We start from the raw sequence: 13,120 nt of genomic DNA, 5'->3' as shown, positions 1-13,120 counted from the left end.
TGTATGAGCAAGTCAGTTGCAACAAGAGTACTCCCAAACTTAAGACCTCTGAAGGGTGCTGTATTTGGGAGCTGTGAAAGCTTCTCAGCATCTTAAAAAAATGTGAAATCTGTGTTTTTAACTGCAAATGGACAGTCTGAATACATGACAAGGAAATGCAACAATTTGGGTGCACCCCTTGTGAAAAATCAGTGTTGGCATAACATCTGTTTTGGTCAAACAATTGATTTGCACTTGGCCACAGAAGAAGGCAGTAAGGAAGCATTACCTTTAGTGAGGGGATTGTACAGGAGAAACCATATTATTTCACTTTTAAAGTGTATTGAGATCTGATTCTGGAGAAAAGTTTATAGGTGTTTTACATACTGTATTGGAATGGATGAAAAACTGCTCATCAAACAGGTATTGGGTGGTACCTTCTACTTCACCTTGGTCAAGTACCTCCTGGAATTCCTTTCAGGAATTGGTCTCAGCTCCATAGAGGAGCAGTAAAGGTTTCTGTTTTAGTGTCTTTGTTAGAAAAGCATTCTAGGACCCCATGTCCTCAATAGTGAGACTTGCTTTTGATCAACTCAGCTTTTTATCCCTGCTTATTCTTATCCTACTGTTGCATTTCAGGTATCAAATTGACCTTTCCTGAGGTTTTACCTCCCAAAGGTGCTTAGAGGAAATAGGGTTCTTACTCTTCTTGTGTCACTGACTCTTGAATAGTCATTTGAGCACTGTCTACAGGTAATAACTTCCCAGCATCTCTGGGCATGTAGAAAAGTCTTTGCATCTTCCTAAGTGCTTCTTAGAAACATTTGAGGTCTTAGGGTTTAAAGCACCATCAAGGTGATGCTTAGTTTTATAAATGTGTGAAGTTCTAACATCTCTCTAGAGATAATTGTGCTTAGTTGCTTTGTATATACCATGCTGGACTGTAGTTTTAAATAGCATATTTTTCCAGTACTTCTGATGACAGTAAGGCCTCTACTGAAAGGAAAGAAAACAGAGACTTACTGTGTCTGTAGAAAAGTCATAAGAGTTTGTTGTCTTGAGATCTAAAAGCATAAAGCAATTCTTGATTCTCTTTTTCCCTTTCAGTGCAGTTTTTGCATTCATAGAGAGAGAAAACTCATTAATTCTGATATAAATATATGCAAATAAATTTATTAATATAGGAAATGGGAAAATCAGTTATTGCTTCCTTTATAAATAATACAGGCTTAAGTTTTAAAGATATTACTTTTCCCTAAAATGAATTAGACAGCCAGGGAAAAAATCACATTTTTTCGTGGTGGTAATATCTTTAACCAGATTTGTCGCGCTAACAGCATTTCCTATGTATATATTATTTTTATTTAATACAGGTAATCTTTTTATTACAAATCATATTGTTTCTCAGGAGATTACGACCAGCTCTCATAAAAGCTGCAAAAAAAGATGAAAAAGCATCAATCACCACCAGACACAGCACACTGTGTGCAGATTAAATATACAAAGCCCTTTAATATGCTTCAATGAGATACTTGTTAGCTGTTGATTTATTTATAGTCCTCTTTCTACTCTGTTTTAATTTCAATTTGAATTTGACTTCAAGGGTCCCTGCCTAATAATGATCAAGAACAAGATGACCTTGTGCATCAGATTAACTCCAGATAGGCTTGCTCTTGTGATTAGTCACTTCTTCACTCTGCCCCTTGAGTGGATGTGGGAAGGCTTCACAATTGTCCGTGGTATAAGGAAGAAGGACAAGAAGCTAAAACAGAGCTATGCTGTCATTTAGAGATGAGGCTGGACCAGAAGGCTGGTTAGAATTCACCTTAGGGAAACAGGGACAGGGTCTTTCCCTCTGGACTGTGTGCTGGCTTTTGGTGTGAGCCTGTCTCAAAAGACAAGCAAGGAATGTGGCTTCAGTGCTTAGGGTTTATTGACTTCTGTCTTTTGATAGCTTACCATGAGGGTATTTTCTCCCTAACAAAAAATATGGCAAAAGTTACGTCTTGACTTGCAGTTCCCAGACTAAGCAGAGTTTGTAGATCCAAAGGAGTTGCAACCCAAGTGTGCGGGTGCTCAGGGGAACCAGAAGGGCAGTGGTTCTTACCATCAGAACTGCTGCTCAGGGTTCATCTAGTCCGTGGGAGTGGGATCCCATCCTCACAGCATGAGGGTGCTTAAATGTTGTTTTCTTATTTAATAGATTGCAAGTCAAAACTTCAGCTGACTGTTGTTGTGCAGAAGTACAACATCCTTCCCAGCTGGCACATGCAACAGTCTACGGGCAAAGAGAAAGCTAAACAGAAGTTTTCCCAAGAGGTCAGCCATAGACAGAACCTATCTGCATCTCATGTTCATTAACAGATTGACTCTTGCACCATGTCTATGTTTTAGTGTCTTCATTATGCAATCCTAGTGGTTTATTCTTTTTGCCTGGTGAGGTAGCTTTGAGGATTGAATGGCTGAGGATAAGCAATTATTCAAACATTTTCACTGTGGTGCAGAACTATTTAAAGCTACTTGTTCTATCTCTGAAAATCTGTCTTGAGCCCTGGCAGTGGGATGTAGTGTTATATCCCACGACATATAATCCAGATTAGTTGACCCCAGTGAGAAGTATCTACACTGTCCTGGGAGCACTGCTGCCAGCACCTGAGCTAGATATTGAGACAAAATTTTGTTCTGTTACTTTAATACAGTTAAAAGTCAGCTTTTCTTGTAAAGCAGTTTGGTGTTTCTGACAAACTCAGATGATTCCAAAAACTGATTTCTTCTTTTTTTTTTTTCATTACTATAGAAATTTTATGTTAAAATAAATTCTTTCATGCTGAATGTAGAGACCCATATGTAAAGGTGAACCTGGATTTTCACAAATGTATACAGTATCTGAAATCCTATTAGGAAATCCTGTAGGAAATATGGTTCCATTGTAAAGCATGTTCCCTTCCTTCAGTAAGTGACTTTTATTTTTTAATCCTTTCCTCTTGAGGCCTTAGTTCAGAATGATGTCCTGGGCTACTAAGGCTGCTTTTGTCTAGTGTTTGACTCTCATTAGTCTAAACATGCTCAAATGCTCTCAAGATGTCAGGTAGCTTGTTTCTCCTTCCTTTCATACCAATTCAGCTTGGTTCCCAGGCATTCTCCTTTTCTTCCCCTCTTTATGCTGTCCATCCTTCTAATAACGTATGACCAGTCCCTGCAGGTTCCTGCTCACTGGGCCTTTTCTGTTTGGCTGGACCTAATGAATGTTACTTCAGTGGTAACCTCCCCTTCTCCAAGGTTTTTTCGTAGGAGAATTGCACATAAGACTGTTCATAACAGTTTGGGTCACAACTGAAGTGAAAACACTGAAGTTGTGTCCACTGCTTGCAAATCACTTTGGGATGGAAGGAATTAAGTGTTTTCAGAAGCATTAATAATGGGTATGATATGTTCTCAAGCTGCCCATGATTGTTACTGCTTGCCTCTGTGTTATTGCAGGCTATGCTAAGACTCCAAGCTTTATGGTCTTCTCAACATACATACCTACAAATCAGGACTAAAACAGTCCCTAATTAAGATCATAGAATACATGGCTGTGACAGATCTTATCAAACATGTGATAAAGTGGTCATTGCAGAATTGGCTAAGATGCTTTTTATTTAACAGACTATTCTCATGGAAGTCTTTTTGTCTGTCTACATTTCACAGGGTGGGAGTTTTGATGTTGCAGACAGGATGTTTCACAGTGTCAAGAGCACATGGGAATCAGCATCAAGGGACAACATGAGTGATGTCAGGGAACTCATCCCTGAATTCTTTTACTTGCCAGAGTTCCTAACCAATGCAAATCACTTTGAATTTGGTAAGTTCTAGAAAGGACTTAAGTGTTCCTCCCAGCATACTGCCAAAACAAAAGATCCAAATCATGTGTTGAGAGTTGATCTATGGACTATGCAGACTGATGAGACTTTCTAGTGATAAGAGATCAATTTTTCTTAAAACAAGGCTGCAAGAATACAAGCTGCTGGTATCTGAATGAAGAACCAAGTTTCCAGGTCAGAAAGGAACTAGCCATTCCTATTAGTTACTGTGCAAGGGAATTACACACTTTCTGAAAGGAATCAGGTTGCAAAGGACTTGAGAACAAAATCCATCTCAGTAGCTTATTTAGTAGGAATATTTGGCAGTTAGACCCACAGGATTATGTATTAAAAGAAAGTTGTGAAAACAGGTTTGTCTTGTCTGCGTTTGCATTCTGTGCTGAAATGGTTTGTGCTGAGGACATGAGTATTTTTACTGTATTAGTGACAATTATTAGAACATCTTCTCAGTGCTTTATTACTGGATGAGAATTCCCAGAACACTGGGTCATCGGTACTCTATGGCACTAAATTTGATGAGCCTGAAACTGCATGTGGGAAAATCACCTCAATTTCCTTTTACTTCAGTGCATTAGAAAAGCAGTTCGTATTTGCAATGTGTTTTATTCTTTTTTTTTGCTTCTCCTGTTGTAATTCCTGTAGGCTGCATGCAGGATGGAACAGTGCTTGGAGATGTGCAGCTTCCTCCTTGGGCAGATGGGGACCCCCATAAATTCATTCATCTGCATAGACAGGTGAGTGAATATAAAGATTTTTGACAAAACGCTGGGTCCCACTGAAAATGAAACTCTGAACTTTTATCCAAATGTTGGATCTAAATACATCCTGCTTTTGTGGAGTTTGTGTCACTTCTGCACTTTGCATGTCTACTTGTCTCCCTTAAAAGTTCACCTTGAATCAAGGCCAATTTTCCACACCAGATGAGGGTTATATGTAGGTTTGTGGTATGAACACCTCTCAGCCCATAAGTGTAAGAGATCATAATATAATGTGCAGGCATTTATGTGCATATAGTTCCGTGTTGTTGCTAACAAACTGTGTGTTTATTTAAACTTTTATCTCTATCTCTGAGTCATGCCAGAACTAAAATTATAATTTTGGGGGGGGAGGTGGGGGTTGGTAGGGTGGGAGAAACCTAATGTAATTTTCTGCCTTTAATGGAGTCAGCCTTGGCCATTTGAAAGCAAATAGCTTTAAGGTCCTGAGACTTACTGCAATTAGTTCTATCTGTTAATAGCTAGAAAGTCTTAACTTCTGTGTGATGTCATCTGCTACACAGAAGTGAATGCAAATGCAAATATGTATGAAGATTGTTGTATTGAACTCAGACTGCAGCATAATATCTTGGTACAGGTCTCTATAGTGCCTCTGTATTATCCCATCAGATTTTCTCTGGCAATCTGCCTGTATGAGTGTGTACAGATTGTTGCTGTGTACAACAAATATGATGATGCTATATGTTAGCATTGGTGGAACTAAACAAACAGCCCATGATTTTCAAGGCATTGCATTATCCTGGTTTGTCATATGTAGGTTCAGTTTTTGCCTTAGTGGGTTCTTCTCATCTGTGCTATGCAGGTCCTGCCCTTGGGATTTCGAATTTCTCAATAATCACTTTGTAGGTGACTGTATCCAAACCTCTAGATACAAATGTCTTCTCTATTTTGGTGTCTCAAAATAAGCCTTTGCTCAGCTGACCTCTCAAGTGCTAGTTTAAATCCTGGTTTAAATTTGACATCCTTACTACCTTAACTTTTTGTTCCTCTTTTGAACAAAATCAGGGTCATACTCTTATTTTACAGTATTCTTCTCTCCACTGTTCCCTTAACCATTATCAGCATAGATTTCTATGAAAGCATAGAATCATAAAATGGTTTGGGTTGGAAGGGACATTAAAGACCATGTAGTCTGGGCATGGACAGGGACACCTTTCACTCTCTGGTTGCTTTCGCTGCTCTATCTCATTCTGTCTCTGTGACATTCCAAGGTGCTCAGTCTCTGTTCTCCAAACCTACCGGACGTGCTGCAGACAAAAATCCATGAAAACCTGAAAGATGCTGCAATTTTACACTAATGTTTTTTAAAACATAGGGAAAAGTACTGTTTCTTCATTTGTGACTTGTTTGGAGACTAAAATACTGAGCTGGGCTCCTTACTGCTTGTGTAATGGTGAGCACTCCAAAGGCACTTTGATACGATGGAGAAATCTGCTTTTGTCTTGTACTTTGGAATAATGGTGCAGTCTGGAAATGAATCTCTAGACATCCCTCCATAGCATGTCAATGTACAGTGGTCTCAGATTGTGTGAACTAGATTTGTTTTGGATGAAACGAAACAAAAGCTGCACTCCAGTTGTGCACTCCAGATGCTGATGGCATTCAGCCTGCAGGAGCAGAGTAGGTTTAGTTGGAAGTAAAGCTCCCACAGTGCATGTAATGTGGGTACTGGGCCCTCTCTACCATTTATCTGTAGAACTGCTTCCACTGAGCTGCACTGTTTAATAACATTGGCACAGCTGATAAACAGATTAATTCAAATCTCAAATAGAAGCAGCTTAGCAAAAGAATGATCATGTTTGTGTTCTTAATAATTTGCCAGACATGATCGAACTTCACACACAGTCAGTGCAATATCCTCTCTTCGAGCATAGCTGGTATTAGGTATTACACAGGGGAATGCAAAAAATCTTCCTGTGAGAAATTGGTTAGCCTGCCTGGGAAAGTTTGTCTAACCCTGAAGTGAAGAGTTAGAGATCTTGAATTCTGAAACATGAGGGTTTCTGTCTCCTCTGAAATCATCCATAGGGCTGAAGGTACTACTTACTGGCACCATGCAATTTTTAGGAGGCTTCACAACAAGTTTGGTGCATTAAATGGATCCAGGTTGACACTGTTCTAAGGTTTGGCTATTGCTTTAAAGAATATGAGAGCAAAGAATTGTTCTTGACAGAAAACGCTGAGTAGCTTCCTGTTTCATGTTTAATAAGTTAGGAATCTAGTCTACTAAATAAATATATTTACTTCCTCCCTAGACCACAAGTTCTCCCTCCCTGGCTGGGCTTGTCATAGTGCTCAGTGAAATACTGAGAGGCTGCATAGTTGCAGCTCTGTTGGTTGCTTTGTTTTGCTTTGGCAGTGATGCCAGAAAAAAATTTACAGTTTGTAATTCATGGACTAACTGCTTTTATTAATAAGGATAAGTTCCGAGTCTGCTCATAAGTGGTTTTATGTTGTTTGCAGGGGACAGATTGTACACTGTGCTTGTTCTCTGAGCTGCCCTGTGATCATTATAGCTGTGGGCAGGGTCATTTACACCAGCTGCACTGAGCTAACTGTCTGCTCTGTGAAATGAGCCATTGTTCTGGATCCCATTAGCTTGTTTATTTCTGCTGTGCTTTGGGTGGGATGGTCTGCTTGGGAGACCTTTCACTGAGCATCAAGGAGTATTATACAGTCAAATGATTTGGAGTTAGAAAAGTACTTTTAATAATGCTTAACACTGCTGCTTGAATCATTGGCCAAGACTATTTGGGAATGCACAAAAATTTGGTGGGGCAGGTGATGCAGGAGCAGTAGCATTTAGTGAAGCCTCATGAGTAAGACCTGCTAACCTGGTAGTGGGCAAAGGTTCAGCTTGAACTTATGTCTACTGCTTATGAACTTGCTGTCTGGGTCCTCCAAGCACAGGTTTTCCTCCATGATTCCATTGAGTTTTCTAGGCAGCCCACATTTGGGTGGTCCCATTAATCCACATGTCAGTCACTGTGGGTGGCAAACCTAATCCAAGTCAAACATTTTTTTTTGGAGGGGGGGAAATGTTTAGACCCTGAATTTTTCCAGGATGAGGAAGTATGGTGCTGTGATTCTCCGCTTAAGCCCTGGTAGGGTAGCAAAATGTTTGTTGGTCAAACTGAGGCAGTCTTGAAGCTTCTGTCATACAGGGGCCTTGATGTACCCCAGCTCTGCTATTACAGCTATTGCATAACCCCTTCCCTGTCTTGACTTACATCACCCTTTGGTATTTCACTACAAGCTCTACATTCTCTTTGCTGGTTCATGGCATGCAGCCTTTCCTGTTGTATCCTTCGGACTCAAAGCCCCTCTCTTCCAGTCATCTCCCTTTCTAATCTATTTTTATATGTATTTTCTCAAATAAAAATCTCTCCTATTCAGTGTGACTCACAGCTGAGGCATATTTCTACAAATAGAAATTCACGTGTGGTTTGTCTGTAGAGCAAAGTAATGGTACCAAAAGCTAACAAATGCTTTGCTTATTTAAACCATCTCATGTCAGTAACACTATTAGTGAAGACATGACAGCACAGGCTTCAATGTGTGCTGAAAGCTGGAGGATGTGCACAGATCTGTGGAATGCTTTCACAGAGCAGAGTGGAGCCTACCTGTGTTGTTTTTGAGGATATTGCTCCTGGTGCCTGTTAAATCAAACATGCTGCACTCTGTCCCTTCATTTCCTGAAGGGACCCACTTTGGTCTCTTTTGGTCTTTTGTGAGGATGTGCTGAGAATGGTGGTACCAGGGGAACTGAAAGTGTGAAGATTCAGTTGCAGAGAGGTCTCCAACAAGGACTGGAAAACAGTAATGCATTTGTAATGGATACAGTCTAGTGAATTAAATAATTTTCTTTTTGTTTCAGGCACTGGAAAGTGACTATGTCAGTGCACACCTTCATCACTGGATAGATCTTATTTTTGGCCACAAACAGCATGGTTCCGCTGCAGTGGAGGCAGTTAACACCTATCATCCTTACTTCTATGGAGACAAGACAGACCTCAACAACATTAAAGATCCTTTGATTAAAAGCACTATCCTGGGATTTATCAGCAACTTTGGACAGATACCAAAGCAGGTACCACTTTATCATGAGACTAGAGAGCATAATTTATTTTGATCTTACAGTATTTGACAAGAAAGCAATGATAGTAACTTAAATCAGAAACATCTTCTGATTTAAATCTGCTGGAAGATGGGCTATAGACTTTTCCAGGTTGTGTACTATACCAATATGCACCCACACTTTCTAATCATGCTGTTCCCATTGTATGCCACAGAGATGCAGCATCAGCTCTGGGTTCTGCTCCTTCATTACAGTCACACGAATGACCACAAGTCTGGGAATGGGTATAGTCAAATAAAACCCAGCTCAAAGTCTCACCTATACTTTTATTTCTCATCCGGCATTGTGGGATTAGCTTTCTGTCTCTGTGAGGAAGGGATGTAGTTTGATTAAAATGTAATAAGGATGAGATTTTATTTTAATTAAGAGATTTATGTGTGATAGTCCTGGAGTCCATGATTAAGGATTTAAATTACTGTTTCTCCTGCGTGATCTTGCAAATAGAGATTTTTTTTTTCAATGCCATTCCTTTGTTCTAGCTCTTCACAAAACCACATCCATCCAGGAATGCCCAAGGGAAAAGCTCATCAGGAAGAGAGACTATACTCCTTCACTCAGGTGGAATTCTTCCTCCTTTTATGAGCAGCCTGCAAAATCTGAAGCTCTCTCCAGTTACTATAAAAGGTGCTGCAGGGGCTGTGTTCCATTTTCTGACCTAATAAGTACATAATTCTTGGATAGGATGAGTCTGGATTTTCAAGAGCACAAAAGTAGTCACACAGCTTTGTATGAGTTGGTTCAATCAAAACCCCTTCTGCCAATTGCTTTTTGTGTATGTGTGTATTATACAGTAGGCATTGAAAACACTCAAAACAACTCTGTTGTAGAGTTCAGCATATATTTATTTCTTTTTATAATACACCAGAATAATTTCTGTCTTCTACAATCTGAATATTTTAAATTGAAACCTAAAGCTCATTGTCTTCCATGTGCATTCCCTCATTTCATATTCAACAGCAAAGTAAGTACTGTCTGTCTTTCCCCAACTTCTCAACCTTCAAATCTTTTCTTTTTCTTAGTCTGCTACAGCAGTGTTTTTTGTATCACACATCTTTGTGTGGACATTAGGCTCCCGTAGCTGTATTACAGAGGCTGTTAGTGACAATGCTTGTCATCCTCTGCAGTGCATAAGGCAGTCTGCCAGTGAAAAAGAGCTTAATGACACTGCTGTTAAAGCAGTGAAACACGTCACTCCCTCTGCATGGATTTATGTGGTCCGTTGGAGAGGAGTGTTTCCACTATTCTGTCTGGAATCTCAGTTTTAGAGTGGATTTCTGTCTGTGGGACTGACGCAGATGTGGGACTTGCCAGCCTTACCACACAAGCTGTGCAAGGAGGCCAGTTAGCATAAGTACCTTAAAACCAACACAATTAAATGCTTTCTCTGTCTTGTCAGACTATCCCAAGGGAGCTATTGGGCATATTGTTCATACAGACAAAGGCATTCTGGCCGTTGAAAAAAATAAAATTTTGATTCCTCCTATTTGGAGCAAAACATTCTGCTGGGGATTTGAGGACTTCACCTGCTGCTTTGGCACCTATGGATCTGAGAAGGTAAATAAGAAAAAGTAAGAATTCAAAAAACAACTGATATGTTGTGGGTTTTGACTGATTTGGGCACCCATTTCAGAGGCTGCTGGGAAGCTGATTTCAGAGGATGTTTACAGGACTTTCTCACAGTTGAGTTTCTTGAGGAATCCCAAGTTGGATATCCCAAGATAAAAAGAAGTCCTTCTACACTGCTCAAAATGTGGCCTTTTCCTCTAAATTATCTCAAGTTTTCCATCCAGTGATTGTGTTATCCATCAAAATGAAGGAGAAATCCCATTTCATAGGTTGTAAGGACAACAGAAGGTCTCCTGGTCTCTGATTAGAAAAATTGTGCAAAAATTTCTTCTGGAATTAAGACAACCACCTGTCAATTCCTGTCTGGCTCCCAAGCATAGTCCAGTGCATTAATTCAAAATAGTAATGTCTTTTGTTGTAGAAAGTTGATACTCTTACTTCTTTACTGGTAAAAACAAATGGTCTTTATCATCACACTGCTTGTTAGCACACTTGACAGATCCAATTTCTTTCTCTACCACAAACACACTGAGTTTTTTATGTGTTTGGGACAATATTATGATATGCAAAGACTTCTGAGTTAGCTTGGGTACCAGAATAGCATCATATGTAATTCAGCAAGATACTGACTTGGGTATTATTTGTGCAAGTGACAACGTTATGTTTTTACAGACCTACTCACAGTCAACGGAAATGAAAAAGCCATGAGATGTATTTTACTTTCTGCTCCCTATATTCAATTCTTGAGAGTTCTCACCATTGATTTCAATTAAAATCAGTGCTTATCAATTCATAGGGTTGCTGCAGGCATAAATTATTTGGTTTGTCTCTTCAAAAGTCAGGGTGACACTGAGCAGAGTGTCATTACACAGTCATTGTGAGTAGTGGTTGGGAGTCCAGCTTGAGTTTTCTCTGAGTCAACAGTGCCTCTGGACATGAGTCTATAAGAAATATTTGTCCTTGTTGTAAGTAGGTAAATGTCTGTTCTGTCTGTGGTAGGGGTTTTGTAGCTGTGCCATCCAGCTCCACCAGAATCACTAGCCACTGTAGTGTTGTCCCAGTTGTGTGGAAGAGAGCTAATGCAGAATGCAAGCAGGAGGATGTTTGTGTGTTTGTGATGTAATTGTAGCAATATGTAATACATCTGACATTGCTTTATTCTGGTTTGGGTGCTGCTGATGCAGCTGTTGGCACAGAATGAAATTTAGTGCTTTGTCTTTTGACTTTTCAATCCGAGTCAGAGGAGGGTTGCAGAGCCTGGCACTAGCTCTTAGCAGTGGCTGTCATAGCCTGACCTTACTTTTAAATTTACATTGAATGTTTGCATTCTGTACTACATGGTGGCAGAATGAGCTTTCCTGAAGTTATGTAGGAAGTGTGGCCCAAGAAGCCACATAAGACATAAGATACTGACCTTTGTTCAGCCTTCCTGTTTGGCCCCTGGAGGATTGCACAGCCACGTGCAGCCACAGCCTGTGCATGTCCATATGTTCACAACTGTGCTTACACTGAGGCTGGTTAAGATAATCTTTTTTTTCCTAGATTTGAAGAAATGGAGACTCAGTTTTGAAAACTGAATCTGCCATTTACTATTAATAAATGTATGGTATCGCCAGATAAGCATTTGACTTAAAGATGCTTTCTTGTACAGAATGTGACTACATTTGAGTGCATGGCAGACTGGGGAAAGTGCCTCTGTGCTGTGTGTCCTTCAGCAACCACCATAATCACATCTGGAACAAGCTCGGTTGTGTGTGTCTGGGAACTTTCCTTGGTCAAGGACAAAGTGAAGTGTCTAAACCTGAGACAGGTACGTACTGTGGCTCTTCTGCTATGGAAACTTAATGAAACCCAGAAGATTAGGTTTTATCTCTCAGATGACTGGCAGAAGAAACACCTTTGGGTGAATCAAGATGGCAGAGAAAACTCAACAATCAGCAGTATCATGTGACAGCCTGTTATCAGGTCAAGAACTGATAATACACCTTATACCAACAGCTTATAGTTATGAATGGCACTTGGCAGCATTATTCCCCTTTGGTAGCATTTCCAAAGTTTATCATGATAAAAGAAACAGTGAAGATAAGACACACGTTCTCCTCTCTTGAAGTGCAGCCAGCCCTTGGCTTATTTTCAAAAACAAGTATCACCTGGAGGTGCTTAGAATTTGTTTTGGGCTGCTACAGCAATGGACAGAATCTCCACAACATCCTGCAGACTTAGCTGATGGAGATGAAGGCTCAACCAGGGAAAGTTCTTGATTATTTTTTTCTCAACCCAAATTCAGAACACAAAAGATTTATCTATCACTCCATGAAGTAGGGGTGAAACCTATAAGATTGATGTGGTTTGTGTCCTCATTATCCAAAGCCCTTTAGTTGTTGGTTGAAGATCATCTATAGTCATCAACCAGCTGTATACATGCTATTTCATTTTTAAAAAGTGGATTCTTATGCAAACTTTGTGTAGTTCACCTATGGTGAGTTCTCAGCTTTATACGTGGTGATGGTTTGGACCTGGCTCCTGCCAAATGCCCAAACTCACAGTAACGACCCCTTCCCCTCCCTTCTTTTCTTAGGGCAAAGGAGAAAAAAACTATAAAACTGAAGATCCTGAAATCAATCTAATTATATAAAAATATATTTTTTTACATATATTACAGTTATATACAATTAAGATGCTATGTACACAGCAAAGGGAATCCAAACACTGCCAAGGGGAAAGGGAAAGGACAAAAAGGGACATAGAACAGGTATACACAATCAAACCCAAGAACTAGCAAAATAAAGAACTAGCAA

General features: G+C 39.8%; 1 protein-coding gene across 1 annotated transcript in view; it reads left to right on the top strand.

Annotated features, from left to right (window-relative positions):
* The window catches only part of WDFY4 (WDFY family member 4), a 122,594-nt gene that overhangs the window by 98,544 nt on the left and 10,930 nt on the right, over positions 1-13,120 (top strand). Inside the window, exons 52-57 of the mRNA XM_050305270.1 lie at positions 3,670-3,823; positions 4,485-4,576; positions 8,496-8,708; positions 9,236-9,380; positions 10,153-10,310; positions 11,974-12,132. Of these exons, the coding sequence (XP_050161227.1) occupies positions 3,670-3,823; positions 4,485-4,576; positions 8,496-8,708; positions 9,236-9,380; positions 10,153-10,310; positions 11,974-12,132 (921 nt within the window). The remainder of the gene's footprint in view (positions 1-3,669; positions 3,824-4,484; positions 4,577-8,495; positions 8,709-9,235; positions 9,381-10,152; positions 10,311-11,973; positions 12,133-13,120) is intronic.

Source organism: Myiozetetes cayanensis, unplaced genomic scaffold, assembly GCF_022539395.1.
Source record: "Myiozetetes cayanensis isolate MyiCay16 unplaced genomic scaffold, myiCay2020 scf10, whole genome shotgun sequence".
In the NCBI taxonomy this organism is placed as follows: domain Eukaryota; kingdom Metazoa; phylum Chordata; class Aves; order Passeriformes; family Tyrannidae; genus Myiozetetes; species Myiozetetes cayanensis.
The sequence above is the reverse complement of the archived record's forward strand: the minus strand, read 5'-3'. Positions and strand labels throughout refer to the sequence as shown.